The sequence below is a fragment of the Taudactylus pleione genome, unplaced genomic scaffold (genome assembly GCF_031769625.1).
Source record: "Taudactylus pleione unplaced genomic scaffold, aTauple2 ptg000128l, whole genome shotgun sequence".
NCBI classification, from domain to species: domain Eukaryota; kingdom Metazoa; phylum Chordata; class Amphibia; order Anura; family Myobatrachidae; genus Taudactylus; species Taudactylus pleione.
Window position 1 is genome coordinate 1,143,083 of NW_028284530.1, and position 25,760 is coordinate 1,168,842.

The window sequence follows — 25,760 nt, forward strand, 5'->3', positions numbered from 1 at the left end:
ACTGCATACAATGTAATTCAACAACTTGTGATGATGTACAATGCACCACGATATGTACAAAGCAACTTTCACTTAACCATTTTATTGGAAGCTGTCTGTGGGAAAACAATTCTTACACATAATCATTTCAAAGACACCTTCTGCAGAGGTTTCTAACTTTATACCAGCCTGGAACCCAAATCAAGTGAGTCTGCTGTCACGTGCTGTGGAACTCATGGTTAGTATAAATGCTAACAGTTAAAGTACACTATTCATAAAGCTACATTACCAACTCAAGTGGTGAACATATGTGTTACCATTTTAAAATGGTAGTGGAAAAGGGAGTGTGAGCGGTAGGTCCAATGAGAAGCATGCCCTTAACTGTGGCTTTAGACTAGCCCTACAGCTCTCCTTCCACCCCAACCTCTATAGTGCAACACAATCCAGGTTTTCGGCCATACCTGTGAGACACACCATGGGGTCCCGGACAAAATGGCTGCGTGAAGCAGCCCCTGGTGCTACTGGGAGTGGGAGGAGCTAAGTAGCTCTCAATAGTAATGCAAGGGAAGTTAACCCTCGTTAATAATGCACTAAGAGCAGGTCATGTGATTTCTATATATATATTTCACCATTTAGACTTTTATTTTATTCAAACCTCGGACACTACCGTGTTTGAAGCTCGCCGGTACAGGTTGTTTGCATTTTGCATTTAAGAAGTGCAAACATTTTTTACATTTAGTTTGAACATGTGTTAGCATCAGCTGTACATGATATGGCTCAAATATAGACAAACCCAGGGCTGCTATCAGCGGGGTACAGCCAGTACTAATGTAACGGGCCCTGGCTCAGAGGGGGACCTGCACTGTACCGATGATCTCACCTGCAAACTGCTTGTTATTCACAGGCAGATGTCATGTAAGAAGCAGTTTGGTGTCAGAATCACCGGCATGCTGCGTGCTCCCCCTGTCAGTGTACGATGTTGCGTAGGAAGCGGGGCAGGCAGCCAGGCAGGCTCTTGTTAGTACAGGAAGATATGTGCTCCTTCATTTATATCCTTTTTTACTTAAAACACACATTTCTCATCAATATCATATCCAGGACTCAAACCCAGGACCTCACACATTACAAGACACCTTACACAATGGGCTATTTGCTCCTGCATGGGAGGCCTGGCAATTCTAACTATATGAAGCTAGGTGTTATTGTCAGTATAAAATGATTGCAGCTAAGTGGATCTACAGTATGTAGTGTGCAGCCACACATCCAATGCCCAGCAGCCGCACACTTCACAGATCTACTTTGCGGCAATGGTTTAATACTGACAATAATATCTAGATTCATGAGAAGGTGGTGGCTTTCTTTTTCATCTGCGCTGGGCACCACAATATCTGATGGCAGCCCTGGCGACACCTGTTAGAATTACTCAAATTTAGCTTAATTTTTAAAATTGATCTAAAATTTATAATATCATGGGCAAACTCTGGAATTTAGAACAGATTTTCCAAACCAGTTCAAGAATGGATATGTGGTCGTGCTACTACTACTGGTGTAATGGAAAAATCCTAGCGATCGACGTAATCAACATAATGGCTTAGCAAGAATATTAAAGTCGACCAGTCACTCACTGCACACAGTGGAGGCAAAAAACCAATAAACAAGCTCACACAACAGCTGCCTGCACTGTCTGTAGGTGATATGTGCACTTTTAAATAAACACAACTTAAGGCCCCCATACATTAGCAATTAATTGCAGCAATCGTGCAATTTGTAATAGATTGTGTATAACAATCTTTCCCTTTTTCAATCGATTGTAGATTGCAGAATTGCCACAATCGATTGAAAAAAGGAAGGATTTTTATACACAATCGATTGCAAATTGCACGATTGCTGCAATCAATTGCAAGTATGGGGGGCTTTACTTTTATAAAAAATGTTCCCACTAGAACAGTAGTTCTCAATTTCGGTTCTCAGCACCCCTCACAGTTCACATTTTCCAGGTCACCCAGCTGGTGCACAGGTGTATTCATTACTCACTGACACATTTTAAAAGATCCACAGGTGGAGCTAATTATTTCATTTGTGATTCTGTGAGGAGACCTGGAAAACATGCACTGTGTGGTGTCCTGAGGACCGAGTTTGAGAACCTGTGCACTAGAATGTATTAGCAGGGGCCGCGCCCTACCCGATTTGAATAGACCACAATGCGCTAGGAGGAGGGCTAGGTTTGTATCTGCCCGCTGAGGCCTACCCAGCTCTCCTGTCTGCCCCCAGATATAAAAGGACTAGGAGATGCCAGTGAGGACCCTCCGTGGCCATTTTAAGTTCAACTTTTTATTGCACACCAAGGGAGGTGTGTTCTGTGGTTTGGAGGTGGATCTGACCATTTAAATCCTGGAGGGAGCTCCTACACAGAGGCAGCTCCATCCTATGTAAGTCTTCTTTTATTCTTCTATCTCCGCCTTTAACACTTCATTAAAGGTCTCCTAAATGGCTCTTCCATTCTGTGGTTACCTCAGTAACCCTTTTACTGCTACTGCCCTGTTCCTGCATTAAGGCACAGCGGGGAGGTAGCCCTTGTAGGACAAGCTGTTCTGTTCCTGTAGTAGTGTGCCTATACAGCTGCCTAGGTGAGAGCTGCTGTATTTTGTACAGTTAGCTAGATGTAAATGTAGATATCAGCACTGTTTGTGTTTATAATGTATGAGTTGTAACAAGTGCCTATAGCCACCGCTAGTTTCATACAGACCTATATTTGAGTCTGTGTCATCCCCTGCTTGTTTGTTGTTGCTGGTTAATAAGGCTTTGCCAGACTGCTGTGTTGTCTTGTGCGCTCTCCTTTTATAATTTGTATCAACCACACTCTGCTTTGTGAAGCCTACAATCAGACACTCATCCCCCATGAGGCCACGCCCCTTTTCTGGAGCGCGCCCTGGTGTGCCCTCCTCTCTGATCAGCACCCTGCCCTAAACACATCGTAGAGTGAACACTAGATACAGTTGCCTGTATGAATTTAGTGTTAAAGTGTACAATAAAGCAGAACTAAACAGTGTTCTTACTTCATCTCCAGAATCTCCTCGAGCTGTTTTCGGCGGTCTATCATCAAGTTGTTCAGGTGTGCTTCCTTGTCAGCAAGTGATTGTTGAGTTGAAGAAAGACGAGCTTTGGTGGAATCTAGCTCCTGTCTTGTCTTTTCAAGAGCGTTCATAAGATCATCCATCTAAAAGAGACATTAATAAGATTTGAATTTGTTTTTTATTTATTTTTTTTGCAGGGGGGGTTAAGAAATAAATGTCTAATTAAAATATACATACATACTTTGGGCCTTAATCAGCAAGGATCGCATCTGCGATTATGCACGCAATCGGACGATTGTTGCGTTTGGCGCGTGCGTATGCATCGCAGTGTGCGTGCGCGAACTAGCCACAGCAATCAGGAATGCGATCGCAGTGACTACGCAGAGCAATCGCAAAGATTGACAGGAAGTGCCATTTGTGGGAGGTGACGGGGGGGGTGGTCGGCGAAAACGGGGGTGGTCCGGAAACGCCGGCGTGCCAGTAAGTTTGAACGCCATTACAGGGGCGTGCATAAATGATACACTGTGATGCCGTACGCAGCTTGGCGTGCGATGAGGTTAGTAATTTCTGAGTAAGGTCAGATCTTGTGCAAGTGTGTGTGAGGCTCCTATTGTACTCAATGTTACCGATGGTTTCGCAGTCTTGCTAAACCTTACGGATGTGTGTAAGTTAAGGTGGGTGTCCTTATGTTGTGCTGCGATGGCATATGGATCGCAATGGATTAGCATATCATCGCATTTATATTGTGGGTGGTGATCCCTGAATTATTATGAAAAAAAAAAAGTACTTATATTGGATGCACTGTTACCTCGGACAACCACATGGTCCCTAGCTGCACTCTTTTCTCCTGTTTCTATCTTGAAAGATTCTAAGCGCGTCAATGCCCTTCCTCCATGAACTTTCTATTTGCATGTTTCAAGTGGCTAGACAGGAGAGGATACTGGTTTGTGAATATATAACAGCCATTAGACACCCTGGTAAGTGCAACTTTTTTTTATTATTATTATTAATTTATTAACATCATAAACATATCTACACAAAAATACCGGTATTACTTTTTATTTATATGACGCTACAAAGTGTCAGCAGTGCCAATAATACACACAAACAACACAATACAAAATGGTTCAAAAAGACAGTACAGGGGACAAAATCAAACTGTGAGATATTAAGACAACTTTTTGAGTTACAGTTATGACCCAGTTTCCTGGAAAAGGTGGACAGAAAGGACCAGAGTGGAAGGCAGATGATGATTCCAGCTTACATAATTCCAGCTCTCCGCCTCTTACCAATCCAAATCTTGCGGTGTTGCAAATGTTTTTGCCTGACACTTACAATATGCTACTGTATCTTGAATACTATCCTAGATATGGGGGCACAGTATATATTGCTGGATGTTCAGATTCATGATGTTAAGTTCAATCTACTTAATATTATGTGCCCAATAGTGGTTTAGACATCTTTTTCCAAAATATTTCTCAGTTATTATTGGGTAGGGAGAATCATCGTCTTATCCTCGGAAGTGACTTTAATACAGTGGTCGACCGCTCTGTCAACAAATTATCAGTCCCAACAATCTGACATCATCCCATTGGAGTCACATCTCCTGCTTAGCTCCGCTCATTCCCTGTTGGATTCCAGGAAATTGTTCAGTTCAACCGATAGATCCTATACTTAGGGGTTCATGGGTCCCTTTCTCGTACTGACTGTGTCCTTATTTCTGACACACTTTTCAAGGACACTACCGCTACAGACTTCGGTAATATCGGTCTCATCTGATCATGCCCCAGTATCATTGTCATTAGCTATTCCCTCAGTGAACACCCATCACACTTTTTGGCGCTTCCCTTCCTATCTTTTTCATTACGAACAATTCAAAAAATGTCTTAAATTAAAATGGGCCAAATTCTCAGATGATAACTTGCGACACTGGGGCAACCCTGTCTTATTTTGGAAGACTTCCAAAGTTGTTATGAGAGGGTCATATTTTATCCTATGTGGCTGAATGGGATAAAGAGGTTAGGACCAAATGATTTGAGTTGCATACATACCAACATATTGTACTACAATATTATAGTTCCAATCCCACCGATGTCACTCATACTACCTATATCTAATCTCACAAACTATTAGACTGCTTTCTTCTGGATCTAGCCCAACTGAAGTTGAACTATAAATATTTTCCATGGAGAAATAAAACAGACACCCTTCTAGCTAAAATGACTACATAATTTAAATGTCACCATCATGTTACGGCCCTCCGTGATCCCCAGTTCACAAACCTCTTTATTAAGACCTCTGACAGTGCCCAGGTGTTCCAAAATTATTATAACTTCCTCTGTCAAGCCTCCCCTCCTTACCCTGATGGCCAAATTACTTGACAAAGCAGACCTCCCTTGCCTCACTCCTGCCCAAAGGGATGTTTTGGAGGCTGAAATTACAGAGGAAGAGATAGCTCATACTATATCGGTCTTACATTCTAGTCTCCAGGCCCGATGTATATTTCACTAAATATTATAAGTTGTTGAACCATAATATAATCTCCTCTCTTTCTGAGCTTTCTCATTGCATACAGGTGGAGACTCCCCTTTTTCCTAATTTTAAACGGGCCTTTACTACACTCATCTCTAAGCCGAACAAGGATTTGACAATACCATCCCCTTGTCACCCAATTATGTTACTCAACATTGATTTCAAATTGATGGCAAAGATATTAGCAGATCAGTTGCAATCTCTCCTTGCCTTCCTACTTACGGATCATCAACTGGGTTTTGTCAGAGGTAGATAGTCTGTTAACGGGAATTCGAACTGCGATCGCGGCAGTAATGGCTGCCAATCTTTGGCCTGATTCCCCTAGTCTCCTTTAAGTCTAGATGCCCCAAAGCATCTGATATGGTCTCCTGCTCAAATCTTTATGACATACTAGCCAGAAGAGGGTTTGGTCCTAGCTTTATAGCCACAATTCAATTCTTTTAAACTCAACCCACCACTTCCTTGTTAATTAATGGGACCGTTGGTCATAGTTTCACTTTGTCCAGGGGCACCATTCTAACTTTTCCTATAAAAGTTATTCCATGTTTTTAGGATGGACTGGCTGGAAGTTTTGCAGAAAAAATACAAATTACGGAACACTTTTTTGATACTTGATCAACTTTGGAAATATTTCCAAGGTGCATTGTGGTACAAAGCACATATGTACTCCCAAGACCCCAATAACTATTGCTACCACTCCCTCTCTGGGTGATGATGATATGCAGGTCCAAGTATATTCATTTTGTATATTTACTAATACGTGGATATTGCTTCTTTTATATTGTTATTTGTCTGCATGCGATATTGACACTTTTTGTACTTTGTACTTTACTTCTGTCATATAAGTCAAACTTGTGTTTGATATATTATGTATTCATGCTTCAATAAAGAAAAAAGGACCAGAGTTTTTGACTATGTGAGCGCAGTGCACACTAGGATAGTGCAGGAAGAGAGTCAGTCAGGGGCGAACTGGGCCGGGGGTCAGGGTGCCAACTGCCCCAGGCCGGTACAATTTTATATTCCTGGGCCGCAAGGCTGCGGCAGGTAGGCTCCTGCTCCCCAGCCGCTGCCCAGCTTGAGAAAGCTCCAATTCAAGTAGCAGGGACTAAAAGAAAATGGCTGCCCCCAATATCAGGCTACAAAATGATGGCCACTGTCGACCAATGGGGAGCAAGGTTTCCCTACCCAGAAACCCAAGAGGCTGGAGAATGGGCAAAGGGACTTAGCTTATCGGGGGAGTGGGAATAGGAGCTGGAAAAGTAAATTATGGCACTGCACGCATAGAGGAGAGAGTCAGAGAGGGCAGAGATGAGGCGTGCCTCAGAGTGGAGAAGATCCTGCTTCCTGTCTTCTCCATCCATATAAGGTAAGTAGAGGGTGGAGTGGGGCATATAAATATGTCACAGTGGTATAAACTGCAGGGGAATGTTGTTTTGTTATTTAAAATATGTGTGTGCTGACTAAGTGTGTCTGTCTGTATGTGTGTGTGTGTGTGTGTGTCTGTGTGTGTGTATGTCTGAATATGTGTGTCTGTCTATCTGTATGTGTATGTGTGTGTCTGTATGCGAATGTCTGTGTGTCTGTATGTGTGTGTCTGTATGTATGTATGTATGCGTGTGTCTGTGTGTGTCTGTATGTATGCGTGTGTCTGTCTGTAAATATATATAAACTTGTAATGGTTGGCACTCCTTTGTCGTATCTGAACAACCGCGTCCGGTGCCTTCCTCGTGTATACCTAGCCTAGGGGACACAATAGACGCAATCAGAAAAACGGAGGCGGCACTCGGGCGACTTGTAATAAAGTGACACAACCCAGATGTCACTTTATTACAAGTCGTCCGAGTGCCGCCTCCGTCTTTCTTATTGTGTGTATATATATATATATATATATATATATATATGTGTGTGTGTGTGTGTGTGTGTGTGTGTGTGTGTGTGTGTTTGTGTGTTCCCAACGTCCATTTTGTTAATCGGGAAATGCACCCTGCCCATTTTCCATTTTGTAATAGATAATTTACACCCCGTATTTTCCACAGCAGACACACACAACGCAAAAAGGGGAGGTGGAACAAAGGGCCGGGCGCAGCACACGCAATAGAAGGTGGAACGCCCAATCCACACAAGCTGGAGAGGGACACCCAGATGTACAGCTTCCCCCTGGGACTGCGAGGGCGGGCCGGTGGGTTGACACAGGTGGACGGTAGTGGCCACAGCTGGATCACACCTCACCATGAAGACGCCCTTATTTCCACTGTGACCCTAGCACAGTCTAAGCCTTTTTTTTAAAGAGAAAATCTGCCCACCATAATAAACAGCCTTAAATGTTCATGTCTGAGCTAAAGCTGGGTACACACCTGGGCGACGGGTCGACCTATCTAATGATTGGTAAGTGCATACAACAGGCCGATATGTCTGCGCTGACATCACAACTGATTGGGCATTTAAATTTGCCCACCCAGTCACTGGCAGACTACTGCAGCAAGTGTAAGGGCGGTCGGCAGGTCTCCCGTAAACATAACCAAAAGTGCTTATATATCTGTAAGATATATCGGCATCAGCTGTGCTGCAGGGCAGATGCGATACGTCTGTGAATGACGTAGTTAACAGGCATATCATATTTACACACTCACCGTTCATGCTCTACAAATATATTGCCCATTCAATAGAACAGGCGATATATATGTCAGAGTGCACCCAGCATTAGTCATGAGGCTGGTACATGATATAGCTCTTTGTCATAACAATTTTTCATATTTCATTTGCTATTAAAACCATACCTACATTACGCAAACCACACCCCCAACATTATTGTCACGGCCATTTTTAAAATTGCATTCGCTGGTAGAAAAACTGTGCCACTTGCTCTTGTTTGCCCCCTAGGCTGAAAGTTGCCAGCCAGCCCCTGGTCAGAGTGCAGAGGGCACTGCTCGTGAGAGATTAGAGTCTAGGGGATAAACCAAGTAGAGACAGGGATAGTGCAGCATATGAACCAGAGGGTGGAGGGCCCTGCTTGACAGAGGTTACAGTCTAGAGCAGTGATTCCCAACCTCGGTCCTCAAGGCACACTAATACCCCTTTTACACCGGAGCTAAAACCCGGGTTTTTGAAGGGTTAACCCGGGCAGCTCCCTGGTGTAAAAGGGCAGAGGGTTGGATCGCCGGGTCAAGTGACCCGGCAATCCAACCCAGGTAACTAGCAGGGTTTAACACGGGCTTAGCCCGTGAAACCCTGCTATGGGAACAGCGCACTCCGGGTCACGATGACCTGGAGTGCGCTGCTAGCCGGCCGATTGGTCCGGCTTCAGTGGCGCTTGGAGATGACGTCATCTCCAAGCGTCCACTTTCACTCCGCAAAAGCCGGGTCTATGCAGACCCGACTGCGGTGTGAGCGGCGCTGACTCGGGAATATCCCGAGTCAGCGCCGGCAAAATTCCGGGTCTGATCCGGATAGGAACTTTGTTCCAACTCCGGGTCAGACCCGGAATTTAGGTGGAAAAGGGGTATTACAGTCCTGGTTTTAGTGATATCCATGATTGTGCACAGATGGCTAAATCAATATAACTGAGGTACTAATTAAGTTACTTGTGCTCAAGTATGGCTATCCCTAAAACCTGGACTGTTATGGAGCATACACACGGTCAGATGTGTCAGATGAACGATTTGACCAACGATTTTGCAAACGATTTGAACTACGAACGATTTTTGACTGCATTAAAATGACTGAAATCGTCCATAACTGACTGCAAACACATCAGATGTCAGATATAGTTAACTGACCATCGGGAACGCGCATCGTTCATCGTTCAAATATGTCAGATATGTCAGATTTTCCTTCAGATATGAACGATTGAACGACTTTTTAAATTGCTATCGCTCAGATCTGAAGAAAAATCTGACCGTGTGTATGCACCATAAGTGTGCCTTGAGGACCGTGGTTGGGAACCCCTGGTCTACAGGATAAACTAAAGCTGGGTACACACTACACAATTTGTCGTGCAATCATAGTACCTGCGGCCAATCTGCACGACCTTTGTATAGTGTGTACACAGAATTCATTGTTTGATGAATTGTGTGGTCATATCGTCCCCTCTGATGTGCTGCACATCACATGGGATGATGGGATGTACAACGCGGTTTGGTTAAATTAGCCATGTAAGAATATATAGAATGACGAATCGAGCAGGGTGTACGAGGTGACATTATGTATATCAATACATAATCACTGGATCGGCGGATCGTTGCAGTGTGTACCCAGCTTTAGTGGAGACAAGCATAGTGCAGGATGAGAACATGAGGATTGTGGGTCCTGCTCGTGAGAGCTTACAGTGTAGGGTTAAACTACAGTCTTAGCTTTGGGTGGAGTAATTACTGTAATACCCCTTTTACACCGGAGCTAAAACCCGGGTTATTGCAGGGTTAACCCGGGCAGCTCCTTGGTGTAAAAGGGGTGAGGGTTTGATCGCCGGGTCGAGTGACCCGGCAATCCAACCCAGGTAAATAGCAGGGTTTAACACTGGCGTAGCCCGTGAAACCCTGCTGTGTGTACGGCGCACTCTGGGTCTTGATGACCTGCAGTGCACCGCAAGCCGGCCGATTGGTCCGGTTTCAGTGGTGCTTGGAGATGACGTCATCTCCAAACGTCCACTTTCACGCCGGAAAAGCCGGGTCTATGCAGACCCGACTGCGGTGTGAGCGGCACAGAGTCGGAATATCCCGAGTTGGCACCGGCTAAATTCCGGGTCTGATCTGGATAGGAACCCTGTTCCAACTCCGGGTCAGACCCGGAATTTTGGTAGAAAAGGGGCATTACTCTTTAGCTATAAAGTGCTATCATATTATGCAGAGTTCTACAAAGAATGTTTTACTTGTTGGTATTAGTCCGTGCCCCAGTGAAGCTTAACATCTAAGCTATCACATAAATATGCATACTGTATACAGGTTTGGATCAATTCAGTTAGAAGTCAATTAAGCAAACGTAACTAAATTACTATGTTCAGGCTTTTAACAACTAACTTGTTTCAAGTGAGGTTAAAAAAATAATAGCCTGTGCTTTCATATCACCCTTTATTCCCAATTTAGATGCCTGAGCACCTAGTAATGGGAGTACACACATTTCAGCAAAAAGCAATACAATTAACAAACACAAACACAGGATGGAGCTGAGCAGAAAACTTTTTGGACCCAAATTAATATGAATGTCATTGATTATATTCTGATTCAGGCTCTACACTTTTATAAATGACTTGACAATAATGATAAGGAGTAATCAAAGAATACAAGACAGTATTCACAGGTGATGGAATCAATGATAACAGTATATATATGATAAAGGGTCGCTGGAAGAAAGCAATGCTCTGAAGATATCTGTAAAGATTAGAAAATTGCATATGTAATTAAAGCAGTAATCAACCATCATTATTATTATTATTTTTTTTTAAAGAAACGTAAATCACTCCTGCAGCCTATAAGAATAATGTTGGTATTTACCATTTATGATTCTGAACTTCCCTAGCAACCACAGTCACATGGCACATAATATAGTGAGCACAGAGGCTGTGGAACGTGCCATGTCACATCCTCCTTCCCTCTCTGCCATCACATGAAATGCTGGGAGTTGTGAGCCTGCACAGACTGACTGTATCTGGCACCTATTTTTGTTTGCCCTCCAGAGATATTTTTAAAGGAGATAATGACCTGTAGGAGGACCGCAAAAAATGACAGATGCAGACTTAAAAATGTACTTAACTTACTAAATATACATGTCACAAGGCAGCCTTTCCCATAGAAACCACATGTATTTAAATCTATTGTCAATTGTTATAAATAAAGACAACTTTAATAACAGTAGAAATATATTTATAGTTTGCTAACTTCTGCTTACTTAGCTAGACATTGGTACTCCCATGTTTGCAGGGGGCTTGAAAAGAAATACCATTTTATTTTTTTTCATTACTCCAAAACAATTAAATCTGTCTGATTAAAAAGAAGCAAAAAACTTGAGAAAAAGTTGGTTTAGATAAATGTCTTTGGAAATACTTTGTTGCAAAACCCACATCCCTGTAAAATGCTTTATGTAAGTGTTAAGTAAACACACTTAAGAAATTAGTTTTCTCAATCATTATGTTTTTTTCCCCCAAACTATGGGACGATTCAATGGTTGCTTTAAAAAACACAGATAAGAGCCCTTGCAACTATGGATCTTATTGTTAGGGTTTTTCTCATTTCAGAACTTTATAGAAGCATCTAAAATATTTTATTTGAACAGTTAACAAAGCGTTGGGTTTATAAGCCAGCTGCAACATGCCAGAGATCTCAGCTGTGGATCTTTATGAGGTACGATCAGAACACATTATCTCATCCTCAAGATTTTCTCAAGAGCAAAAACTACATTCGTGTATATGGGACAAAAAAGGGGGTTCTCAATGGAAGAGTGAGTATATTTCACTCAAATTAGTATTCAAACAGAATATGCTCCTTGGGTTGATGAGGCCATCTTCAGGGGCGTATCTATAATGGGTGCAGGGTGTGCGGTGTACACGGACCCCTGGGTCATGTGTGGTCCCGCACTGCACATCCTGCACCCATATTATCATATACTTACCTCTCCGAGGTCCCGCGTTGGGTGTCTCAGCCCTGCACAAAACGCCGGAAAATTGCCGTTGCGGAGTGAGGAAATCGCCGGGAAAATAGCGCCCACATGCGCAGTGGATTCTGGGCACACTCTAGTGCCAATAGTCTACTGATGCTGCTGTCGAAGGTCAGACATGTCAGTCTGCAGCCCGGCCACCAGGGAGAGAGGAGGGGGCCCCGGATAGGGAATGAACAAGAGCCCCCTCCTTTCTTAATATGCCCCTGCCTACCTTGCTGTATAATGTAGTGGGCTACAATAATCTAACAAAACCCAGAAATTCACAAAACATTAATTTATTATTCAGCGTCGTAACTAGCACTACGGCCACCCGCTGCCGTCCCAGCATCGGTTGCCCATAGCTAGTTACGGACCTGTTATCATTACATCCATAGATGGGTTTTGTGCTATGCATTATTTTTAACAATAAATAGAATATTAGACACAAACTGGGGATACCAATGACAATTGTTATGTTGTTATGGACTATTAAGGGCATATTTTCCATTTTTAAGACTTTTCTCCAGGAACTCTTAACTGGGCAAATGTATTAAGGGGGTCAATCCAATTATCCGCGAAGGGTGCGAGTTGCTGTTGCCACCGTGTTAAAACCCCGGCCACGTCAGCTCACCTAACATCCCTCGCGGCCCATTCTGAGCCTGAATTCGTACAATTTTGCTCAGGGCTCTATAGGGCTGCGAGCACTTTTGTGCAAGTTCAGGCTGTCATCAAGTGTGGCACCCACGAGATATTCGCAGACAATTGAATTGAGCCCTTAGATTGTTTTATTTTTTTAGATAAAAATACTATTTTTGCTAGCACACTGGAATATGTTCAGATTGTAAATGATGGGATATTTTATCCTAAGACCGAGTAGCTAGAAATAACAGAAAATCTAATAACTGTGTATGATAACGGCTGCTGTTCCGGGATTATGCCACATACTGTACAGACACTATGATGAGCACTGCCATAAAAAGTTATGATGACAATTTGAGGAGCACGAATGCATCTAACAGAACATTCTCCACAACTTTATATATTGGTTGTTCTAGCAATTAGTTTAGTCCAGGAGTGTATTTAAAATGGGTGCAGGGTGTGCGGTGCACACCTTGCACCCATATTATACTTACTGCTCCGGAGTCCCACGTCAGTGCCGGTGTCAGGGCTGTGAAAACCGCTTAAAAAATGGCACCCGTGGCCATTTTTCTGCCATTTTGCGCATACGCAGTACAGGGAAAATGGCCACCACAGCCATTTTCCCGGTGACCTGTACATGCGCTATAGACTCTGGGCACACTCTAGCACCCAGAGTCTATCAGTGCGACACTGGCCGCGCTGCGCTTAGTGCGCTGCCGGCTGCCGGACTGAGAGGAAAGGGTCCGTGACGGAGACTGCACACAGGCCCCCTCCTCTCTTGAAACGTCCCTGGTTTAGTCTCAAGAAAATCCCAAAACATGCTCAGCCTTCTACATGTGCTGTAAGAGCTGCAGGTATAGGCTATAGGTATAGGCATAAATATCAATTTATTTCAAGTTTGTTTGTTTTTTGCTTTTTTAGGGTTTGTTTTTTAAAACACTGCAGAGGACTCAGAATACAGTAAAACTAAATACAGGTTTATAAATCAAATCATTGCTATAATACAAGACTGTACAGGAAACAAAAATGGACTTTTCATTAATGATAAAAAATAAGTTTTGTCTTATGACTAAAAGTACTTTTGAAATTAATGTTGTAACAAAAAAGTTTTAGTATATATGTTTGTGTATTTGTACTTAGGGCCTGATGCAGCAGCGATCGCAACTACGATTACGCACACAATTGGGCGATTGTTGCGTCTTGCGACTCCATTGTGATCGCAGTGACTACACAGACCCATTGCAGAGTGATTGACAGGCAGTACCGTTTGGGGGTGGTGAAGGGGGGATGGTCGTCGAAACGCAGGTGTGCCAGTGCGTTTGAACGCTGTTGCAGGGGCGTGTATAAATTAGCCACTGTGATGTCATACGCAGCTTGGGCTTGCACTGCATGTAATGAGGTTAGCAATTCCTGATTAAGGTCAGATCTTGTGCAAGTGTGCGTGAGGCTGCGATGGTACTCGATGTTACCGATGGTTTCGAAGTCTTGATAAGTATTACGGATATGTGTAAGGTAAAGTGGGCGTCATTATGTTAGGCTGCGTATGGCATTGTGATTGCAATCATTAGCATAACTTTGCAATGAGACGGCGTGTGTAATCACTATTGCGATTCTTACTGAATCAGAACCTTAGCACTTTTCCTTAAAGCCAGCTCTGAGCTCTTGTCCAGCTTTCTGGGTGGTAACAGGGACAACGCGTAACCCATCCTAGTCTTTTATTATCACTAACCGCAGGCAGAAACTGAAGCCGACACATGTACTGTAGGTCAGATGAATGAATTCTGTGATGTTTACAGATATAAAAAAATGATAGTCCATGACTAACTCTCTCCCTTCTACTATAACTGGACACAGACTTGCCTGTCAGATAAAAGCAAGTATAACGTATTCTCTCTTTCATTGATTCTGATCCACCGCTTTTATATCTGTATAGATCACACAGAAGAGGCCCCGATCATTCTTGCCTTATACTGACACCTTTTGGAACAAGATGAAATTGTACATCTAAGAAATACCGTATAACTGGCAGTCAGCCTGCATTTTATTTTCTATAATCTCTACTGCCTGGAATGTGTCTGCTGGGGTTCTCATTATCTCACTAGTGCTGAAATACTATAGGGAAATGTATCAAAACTCCTAAATAGTGGAGAAGTTGCCCATAGCAACCAATTAGCTCCAACCTATTATTTTATAGAATGTGTTTGATAAAAGTTATCTAGAAGCTGATTAGCTGCAACTTTTACACTTGTTCACTCTTTAGAAGGTTTGATACATTTCCCCTTGTGTTTGGTCAAGTAAAATATGTTGCGCCTTACAGGCAACTAACTGAACATCCAAATAAAAGCAATAGGTTCCAGTCACCTTAACACAGGAACTTATTAGTGAATGGGGGAATATAAATTCATTAGCACCAGTGACAAAGAGCCTAAGGGGCCCATTTATCAATGATCGCTTTTGCAATGTGATCTGGGCATGCCAGTAACACCCATGATCGCTTTGCAAAAAGCGATCCTATCGGCCTGATGTATCATCCGGGACATGCAGGGACATCCCGGACATGCAGGGACATCCGGGACATGCAGCGACATCCGGGACATGCAGGGACATCCGGGACATGCAGCGACATCCGGGACATGCAGGGACATCCGGGACATGCAGGGACATCCGGGACATGCAGGGACATCCCGGACATGTAGGGACATCCGGGACATGCAGCGACATCCGAGACATGCAGGGACATCCGGGACATGCAGCAACATCCGGGACATGCAGGGACATGCGGAGACCAATATCTGGAAACCTATGGGGGTTGCGGCTGCCAGCAGTAATGGAGGGATCACAGCAGGTATGGGGAATACTTAGTATTTAAGGTAAACCCCCAAATACGGGTGTTTTCAGGGATTTTACCTCAAATGCACTTTGATAAATGGGCTCCTATATGTTGAATAGGAAAATGTAAGCCATTTCTGCCTCAGTCATGTCACTACTACCTAGTGAATATGTTTATAAAGGCCGTATCTTCCAATAAAATGACCACACAATGTACATGTTACAGGTAGGAATTAAATACAAGTTTCCAAATAATGGGATTGCCAGAATCATTGGTGTTGGAATGTAATATAGATCAACTTCGCTCTGATGAATTGCAGAATAATGGTTGTCATTTGGAAATGTAGGAATACCATGCTATTAATACATACTTGCCTACTATCCCGGAATGGCCAGGAGGCCCCCGAAAATCGGGTGGTGCTTCCAGCCGCCCGGAAAAGTAGGCAAAATCTTCTGGCTGACCACGACCCACCTGCATACCTCTGGACCCCCCCCAACACCCACACACAAACCCACCCAGCGACCCCGCTCGCATACCCCCAGATCCCGCCCCTTGCTATGCCGGTAATCTCAGCATTGTGCAGTGGGGGTGGGGCCACGATAATGCAATTCCGCTGTCACACCCCTCCTCTTCCCCAATGCTGCATCATGTCCCTGGCCACACCCCTGTATGTTGCATCACACTCCCCTGCTGTGCCGTCCTGGCTGCATCCTCCCAGAGCGGGCAGCCAGAATGTTGGCAAGTATGCGTTAATCAAAAATATTACATATTTTGCTTAGTTTTATTTTTTCTTGTATAACTAATTCTTCAAAATCTTTATCAGTATAAATGAACTTTTACCCACAACTTACATACAACAATCGGGACCAGCAGGGTTTAAAAATGAATGGCAGTTTGATAACAATTCTCCTGAGCATTCCTAATTCCAGACTGTATTTGGCTTGCAGAACACGTTACAGCTGGGGAGAAGGAGGAACGAGGGGCAGGTTGTTTTAGTTTAAGTATGACATAGTTCTGCATGACAAAGAATTGGCGTCTCTCCAGACATCAGATGTGAATTTTTTTTTATTATTGATGCGACCTCCAGCCTCGGAGATTTGCATGAACTACACCAGGGGGATGATCGCAGGGAGGTAACTCCCTGCAGTGTGGTGATTATCGCATAGGTCTACCATATATCAATCAAAACTGTGTGTTGTGTAAAGGATCAAAAGACTGACCGTACATGGCATTCAGTGACAGATACACAAAAACAATAAAATATGTTATATCCAATAAAGATAACTTATAAAAACTTCTGTGGTAAAAAAAAAAAAGAGATAGAAAACACAAACGCGACAGCGTCAGAAAATCTATTCTTCATAAAATATTAAACTGTCTCCTTGATCAACATTCTAATAGTAATTTTCAAAGATTAAAAATAACACAATATATATATTTTGCATCTGAACTTTCCACATCCTGTAGGAATTTTGTTCTTGCATCAATAACACATCTTCCACCAGAATCTCTACTTTCAAGCTTCATTCCTTCCTGTCAAAGCACAGAGATTTGATCTGACAGACCTGTCACAGTTTTCTGTGGTGTTCACCCACTTTCCATATATCCTCAGGTGTCCGATTTCCACCACTTCCTGAAACTCTAACACAAAACTTAGGCTGGAAGTATTTCCCTGGTGTGTGCACTAATTCTGCTCCCAAAAGGCTTAGTAACAAAGAAAAGGTTGAGACAGATTCATACATTTTAAAGCATGTATTCTATTGACTATTCAGGCACATGATCTGCAGCTAGAAATGCAGAGAAATGGCTCCATCTACATCAACAATTGACACGGGTTCATCGCTTTTGGATTGGATGACATAAGAAAGTGTGGATCCATCCTGAAACATGTTGGCCAGCTACCTGGAAGAGCCTGCTTGACTTTCATGTTTTTTTGTTTGTTTATTTGACCACACTGTTCAAATATCACATATAAATTGCACAGCTGGAAATGAACCCGTCCATTTACTTGTAAAGGCAGGACCATGCCAACATGCAGGGCCGTAGACCGAATGCTCAGGCCCCGTTACACTCGGGGGGCAGGGCCTAACTGCGGGAGGCGTGGTTAAGCCTTCAAACAGGGGCAAATCCAGAGTAATCGCTGCCCCCCCCCCCACACACACACAGGCAGAGGAGAGAAGACTGCAGATCAGGCAGCAGCAGTCTCCTTGGTCTCACTGCAACCCAGCACACAGCAGCCTCCCTCCAACAAGCCAGGGCCTGGGTAATTACTGCCTGCCCCCCCCCCACCCCATCCTCCTCTCAGCGGCTGTTAACATGCTGGACATCGCCTTTTTATATCACACCCTTACACAGAGATGCTTCCTCTGTTCCCTCAATAGGAGGTACGGTTAGCCACAACAAAATTCAGCTAAAAGTCTTTGCAGGATTTATATTGAGATTCCCACCAGCAGCTTCACGAAAGGAAAGGAAATATTTTTATCTTGAATCCTAAATGGTGAAATTGCACCTGTGGATAGTATTAACTAGCCAAAACCTCTGTGGGGGCCAATGCAGAGTTCTGAGCAGTATGTTCTGTGAGCAAGTGCGGGTGTATCTGCAAGCAAATCACTATGTTACAGTGTTACAGTCGCTGATACTATAATGTAGAGTTTTCCGTGCAGATACACCCGCACTGGCTCACAGAACATAAGCATGCTACATATAACTTTAATCAGCAGAAGCTGCTTGTGCTATCGATTCGATTCGCTGTATGATTCAGACGCATTTGGAGGTAAAAAGTCGCATAAAAGACGCTCGCGCTACCGAGTCACGCCATGGCATGACACGACTAGAAGGCCTGTTTAAAGTGCAAGGAGCCTGGATGTATGATGACCCATCTGTATATGTAGTTGTATAAATAATAGAATTCACACACCACCAAGTGATTTATTTTTAATCCAGTAGTGAAGATTTAAAAACTAAAGGAAAAAAAAAACTTCCAGTTCCATGAATCGAATCCCGGACCCCAAATTGCAAGGGGCAGACTTTAACCACTAGCCCACACACACTAGCCATGTTGAGAGATGCACCTGTCGTGTATGTGATGTGAAGTGTACGAATTAAACCAGGCAATGTGTACAATGTCATTACCGGCAGTGTAATAGTCGCTGATGCTGTAACATAGCGTTTCACGTGCAGATACACCCGCACTGGCTCACAGAACATAGGCATGCTGCATATCATTTTAATCAGCATAAGCTGCTTGTGCTATTGAGACAAAAATATATATATATATTTTTTTTAACAGTACAGGACTCACACACATACTGTACTGTTATTATTTAATACTTTATTACACATTCTTCTACAACACTGATTCCATGACCAAAATGCTGTACTATAGTGTACCGAATCACAGCTTCTGTCAGTCAATCATCACGCAGTGATACAGAAAATGCATTGGAACTCTGGGCCAGATTCAGACCCGGTCACAAGTGCTGAGCGCTTGCAACCGGGTCAATGGTGGCCCAGAGCGCATGCACGCGACGGAGCCGGCTCCGTCGTGCGTATGCGCGAGACCCGGATAGCGACGGGCAATCCGTTGCTCCGGGTCTCGTAACAAAGGGGCCGTGCTGTCGATGTTGAGTGACAGCACATCCCCTTTGGTGGGCGGGCCAGGGGGGTGGCTGCCCAAACGGAGGTGTTCCCATGTGAACGCCTACCGTTTGGGGCCGGCCCCACTGACATCACAAGTGATGTCAGTGGAGAGATTCCGGCTCTGTTAGAGCCGAAATCTCTCTGGGGCTTGCGGCAACGAGACCCTACCACAAGGGTCTCGTCACAAGCCCGATGGTTGCAATGGTCTTGATCATCGCGACCATCTTCCTGGCCGCTCGCTATAGATGTGGTTGGTCACCCATGGCTATGCGAGCGGCCAGGAGGCCGTTCTAAAAAAAAAAAAAGACCGGCCCTGATTCAGAGAGAGTGCTCTGTCAGAGCATCCGGCTCTGAATCAGGGCCTCTGATGCATGTGCTGTGTAGTTTAGGAAAAGTGACACCTGGTGGACAAAAAGTTGTATTACACGATGACTTTTTTCCAGTGCTATGCTATGTTCCGTTATGAAACATTCTGTGTGGCGCGACTCAAGGCTAATGTGTGGCGCGAGATGCATGGCGCGCTACATGGCTGTATGGAGCAACAAACTAGTTGGGCACATCTGTAAATGTTTTTTTTTCAATTTTCTATTATAAATATATATATATATATATTTTTGCGATCAGCCTATGGTCTATCAGACACACATGGCTGATCACAGGAACCTACTCTGGGCTCTGCTCTGCCTATCAGCAGGCAGGGAAGGCTGAGTTGGAGTAGGGGAAACGGGGAAAGCCTGCATAATGCCATCTCCATATAGCGTTATTATCGCAGGACTCCCTCCCTGTATTTTTTTACAATTTCTTTTAGTAAGTCTGATACAGGTCGCATTCCCCATCACAACTATGGAAAATACGATCTGCTTACTAAACGACTGCGTATTTAAGGGCTTGGAGGAGTCTTTTATATCAGTAAAAAAAGATTAATAGGCCCCTAAATGCGTTTAATCACCCTTATGCTGTACAGACCTCTGCAACAAGACAGGCCCCATCTGCACGCTCAGCTTCATAGCCATAATAATGAACTTGAACCAGACCTACCAGTAGCGCACACAGGGGGGGTTTCTGAGTATCTAGAAACCCCCCCGCCCGCCAAACCATCACCGCAGCTGACCGTTTTCTGGGGTTTTTTTTTAGATGGAGATCTTTGTATCCATCTCTTCGGAGACGGGCTCCTAACAGGCTTTGTTAGTGACAGCTCTGAACGGGCTGTGTTAGTGATAGAAGCTGCTGCGCATGCGCATCTGCTCCTCTTAGCCACAGCCATGAGGGATTCTCTGTGGCCGCGTGTAACTCCTCCCAGCAAGTTCCCATGGACCTCTGCTCCGGTGGCACTGTGACTGCACTGTACTCCTCCGATGCTCCTGTCTGCTTCAGGTAAGGCGCCTGGCTGCAGACCATATTAAACACTGTAGGCATATTATTATTAAGCACTGTGTGTTAGGGACAGCAGGTATAGGGCTGGCTACTGCGTCACATTAAAAAGGACTTTGTACATGAAGTGCTAAATTTAGATGCTGCCTAGCAGAAGCCAAATGGAAGCAGAGCGATGGGTGTTTCAGTTGTATATGTGTTTATCTCTCCCTCTGACTCCCCATGCGTGCCTCTGCCACCTCCCCACACACAATACACACTTTGTATATGTGTATGTATGTTTTATGTGCACATCTCTGTCCAACTGGGGGGGGTCTCACTCTGTCTCTTCTTGCCTGCCCTCCCCCACCAGTGTTTGTGTTTCTCTTACTCCCTCTTTGTGTATGTATTTTGCTCTTTCATATCACCTATACCCCATATGCACACGTTATGGAGCTTTCTTTTGGTCAGAATTCCATCCTTGTGCTCCAAACATGCCTGATAGGTGCAAATTACATTTATTAAAAAAATGTACAAATATTTGATAGGGTTGGTTACGAGATGCCGGCATTTGGGATCCCTGGGGTCAGAATCCCGAAGCCAGCATCCCGTCAGGGTTAGGATACAGACACTTGTTAGTCAGTAATCTAATCCTCCCCCTCTCCCTTCCTTAACCCTTCCTCCCCGGTGCCTGACCCCAACCTCTCCCTCTAGTGCCTAAACCTAACCTCCCCGCACCCTAAACCTAATCCTCCCCCTAGTGCCTAGCCCTAACCCCTAACGCTAACCCTCTCCCCATCCCAGCTACTCACCTTCGGGATTCTGGTGGTCGGGATTCTGACAAGTGTCGGGATTCCGTCACCGGCATTCTGAGCGCCGGAATCCCCGTAGTCAGGATATTGACCACATCCCATTTGAAAGCCTTTATTCCATTTAAAAAATCATTATTCAAAAATAAAATAAATGTTTAAATATATTGCCACTGACACTGTAATGTAGCAATTCACAAGCAGACAGGCTATAGATAGACGAAGGCAGCAGCTGATGGTCTGACATGGAGCTCTCCACTAATGTATGGTGGCTTCTCAGGTGCCGGGATGAGGTGTCATGCATTGGGCGGCTGTGACGGTACACTCCAGGTACATAGTTACACCCATAAGTGGAGTGAATATGTTGTGGATAATGGAGGAGGTGCCCCTTCAGAGATGGAGCCTAGCGGCAGGCGCCTCTATTGTCTCCCATAGTTCTGCCCCTGTCTGAAAAACTGTAACATGCATAGCCGTTGTCCCGGCAACGCATGTGTCACGCATGCGCACAGCCGCCGGGGAGGTAGTGAGGAGGCGGTGGAGGGATCCGCTCGGATCCCTCTTCGCATCCCCGAAACTCCTTCCCAAACGAAAAAGCGGGGACCGAGAACAATAGCCGTCTGAAGATGGCGCTTGTTCTCGCATGCAAACTACGAAAACTTTCAGTTCAGGTGGTCCTACCGAACCCCTAATGATGAATGGCCTGGTAACTAAAATATGCGTAAACTAGCATTTCTGCATGGCTACCGGGCTATTAATCATTGATGAATAGGCCCCTGAGTTGCAAACTTACCATCGCCTGCAATTGCATACACCCTCCTCCTGTGTATGCAGAGTGAAAACATGAAAGATGTGTTCTCAAAACTGACTTTTATTCAACTCTTGGGGGTAAATTTACTAAAGTGAGAGTTTTTAGAAGTGAGTTTTAAAAGTGATGCTGTCCATAGCAACCAATCAGATTCTAGCTATTATCTTCTAGAAGGTGCTAGTTAAATGTTAAGTAGAATCTGATTGGTTGCTATGGGCAACATCACTTTTAAAACTCACTTCTAAAAACTCTCACTTTAGTAAATTTACCCCTTGGTCTACAGGGTGATAACAGCTAGGCCACATATTTTTAAATATTTATGAAAATTTCTAACAGAGAAGAATGTGAAAGTAAAATCCTAAACCTGGGCCACACTAGGCGGCTGATGCCATCTAAAAGGGAGGTAAACACAGTGCAGACACGCTAAACACTACAGCAGGCAACCTAAACATCCCATAAATTCTACGCTCCTATACTGACCCCGGGCATGTACAGATTCTTTTTTTTTTTTTGCCATTGTAAAGTAAAGAATTTAGCATTAGTTTTTGGGTGGGGAGTGAAAAGACCACCAGGTTAAATCATCTGAAAATCCAATGACTTTGTTGTAACATGTGAAATATATGTACTGTATGTTGGGTTACACGTGCAGTTTGCATAAATTGCTATTTGCTGTATGATATTAATCAGTTGTTGGTTATTACACAAGTGAAGAAAGTACTGTGTAAAATAGAAGCTTGTTTAAATCCTATAAGTGCCAATTATTCTCTGTATGACCTGGAAAAAGTCAGCAGTCTTTGTACTTAGCCTCCCCTCATCTGGTGCCTTTAATCTCTATTTCCACTGTCCTCTATTTGGCCTTTCCTAAAAGCTTGAAGGGAGTGACAGCTCTTTTGTCACTGGGAGGTATACAATGTAACACTGTATGCTGTAACTTCATCCTATAAAACACTGTATGCTGTAACTTCATCCTATAAAGTAGGGTTTCCCTAACTACATACCCCTTTTACAAAACGTCCCAGGTCTGACTCAGGATTTGGAACACGTTTCCAACCCAGATCAGACCCGGGACAGACCCCTTTTACACCCCGACACTGTTCACACCGGCGCTGGGTCTGCAGTGACCCGGCTCTTCAGGCGTTGCAGTGGAAGCTTGGAGATGATGTAATTTCCAAACGCCGCTGAAGCCAGCCACACTGGAGCCAGGTCTGCAATGACCCAGCTCTTCCAGCGTTGCAGTGGACGATGGTATGCAATATCAGTAACATCGAGAGCCATTGGGGCTGCTCGTAGCCCTTGAGGTAGACCCTACCCTGCCGCAAGTACTGCGATCACTGCAGGCTGAAATACAACCAGGTGAGGTGTACAATGACACCTCCATGTTAAGTATGCACGCCCACGAAACGCCGTTAGAACACACAGGCACGTCTGCGTGCACACATCCACACCCCCGTTTACATAGACTTTCCCCTGACACCACCCACAAACGGCACTATCTATCCCTGAAATTAGCGCTTAGTCTGTGTAGTTCAAGCGCCCAATTCCCGATCGCTAAGACTGGCTTGCGTACGCGCACTGCGGCTTATACGCATGCGCAGAATGCAAAGATCGGCCAGCTACGAGCGGACGCCACTTCCGGGACTGAATTGGGCCCAAAATTACCAAGCTCATTCATGACATATGGGCTGTGTTGAACACAAGTCCTTTTGCTGTGCGTTGCTTGCATGTTTTTGCACTGAGCACACTCCTGAAACAATTGTGCACAATTAAAGATAGTGCAGTCATACACATCTCAGTCACATCTCTATTTGCAGCGGAAGGGCTGTCACTGGGCTGTAATGGGGCGTTCTCATGTAAGCAATGTGGGCATGTTGACAGATCCGCTGGCTATGCAGAGTTGTGCTTACGTGCCTGTGTTTAGAACAATCTTTTGCACCTGGCATAGGGCTCCAGTTAAGTGGGAACTGATAATGATGACAAATATGAAGCCAAGCACGCGGATAGGGGTGGTCTGCCAGTGAGAAGAGTACAACTCTGTATACGGGTGAATATATACGCATTTAGTTCCGTTATATACAGATGTTTCCTTGCTCGTCTAGCCTCAATACGCCATTTAGTGTAATATGCCTGGCGTGAGAGAGCCGTCCGGTTCCGTGTAACTCTGCTAGTGTCGGGCAATGTGATGCACCTAGGACACACCAGGAGACTGTGCTGATTAATTTGCCATGTGACACTTGTATATTAGTGTGCACCTGAGACTGAAAACGGAACTTGGTGTGGAAAAAAGCTGCGGCCCCTGCATCGTAGCACTTTGTATGCTGATTAAGATATTCACCCGCGCACAGCTATATAAGTATCACAATCAAATTAATCAGCACAGTCTCCTAGTGCGTCCTAGTCTCATCGCATTGTGACTTGGACGGATTTTTGAAAAGACGCAAATAAGACGCCCAGCGCTGGCGGAGTCTCGCAGGACCAGGCATGCCGATGCTCATAGGGCGCACAAGCAGCTTCTGCTGATTAAAATATCTGGCATTCCTATATTCTTTGTGCAAATGCGGGGGTATCAGCATGTGAAATACTACGTTACAGTGCCAGCACGTAAAAAAGAAAAAAAATATATACTTACCAGTGTTCTCCCCAGGCTGTTTTCTGCGGGCGCATCGCCCGGCAGAAACAGCCTGCCACCCTGCACTTTTCCCCGCTGACCCCCGCTGTGGAAAGCTTGCCTCTGAAGTGACCGGAGGCTAAAGAAGCCTCCGATCACTTCAGAGGCCAGCGTTCCCAGTGATCCTGCTGGATCTAGTTAGAGCCAGTCAGCGCGAGGCAGCGTGAGCGGCCAGCAAGTAAAGGTAAGTGCTGGGCTGGGGCCAGGACCAGTCTGGGGGCACTATTTAAGTCTGGGGGCACTGCATAAGGGACACTATTAAACCTGGGGGCACTGCATAAGGGACCAGCCTGGGGGCACTGCATAAGGGACACTATTTAAGCCTGGGGGCACTGCATAAGCGACCAGCCTGGGGGCACTGCATAAGGGACACTATTAAACCTGGTGGCACTGCATAAGGGGCTAGCCTGGGGGCACTGCATAAGGGACCAGCCAGGGGGCACTGTATAAGGGACACTATTTAAGCCTGGGGGCACTGCATAAGGCACCAGCCTGGGGGCACTGCATAAGGGACACTATTTAAGCATGGGGGCACTGCATAAGTGACCAGCCTGGGGGCACTGCATAAGGGACACTATTTAAGCATGGGGGCACTGCATAAGAGGCCAGTCTGGAGGCACTATTTAAGCCTAGGGGCACTACATAAGGGACCAGTCTGGGGGCACTACTTTGCATAAGGGCAGAGTTAAACTACAGGGGGCAATGCATAAAGGAGAAACCTACAGGGGGGCAATGCATAAAGGGGAAAACTACAGGGGGCACTGTATAATGGGCATTTCTGACTGAGAGCCAGTGGGGGAGCAGCCTGAGA

The 25,760-nt window shown here is 44.7% G+C and overlaps 1 protein-coding gene across 1 annotated transcript in view; it reads right to left on the bottom strand.

Annotated features, from left to right (window-relative positions):
* Positions 1-25,760, bottom strand: part of ERC2 (ELKS/RAB6-interacting/CAST family member 2) — a 1,040,188-nt gene that overhangs the window by 383,127 nt on the left and 631,301 nt on the right. The window contains exon 17 of the mRNA XM_088472750.1: positions 3,036-3,196. Within this exon, the coding sequence (XP_088328876.1) occupies positions 3,036-3,196 (161 nt within the window). The remainder of the gene's footprint in view (positions 1-3,035; positions 3,197-25,760) is intronic.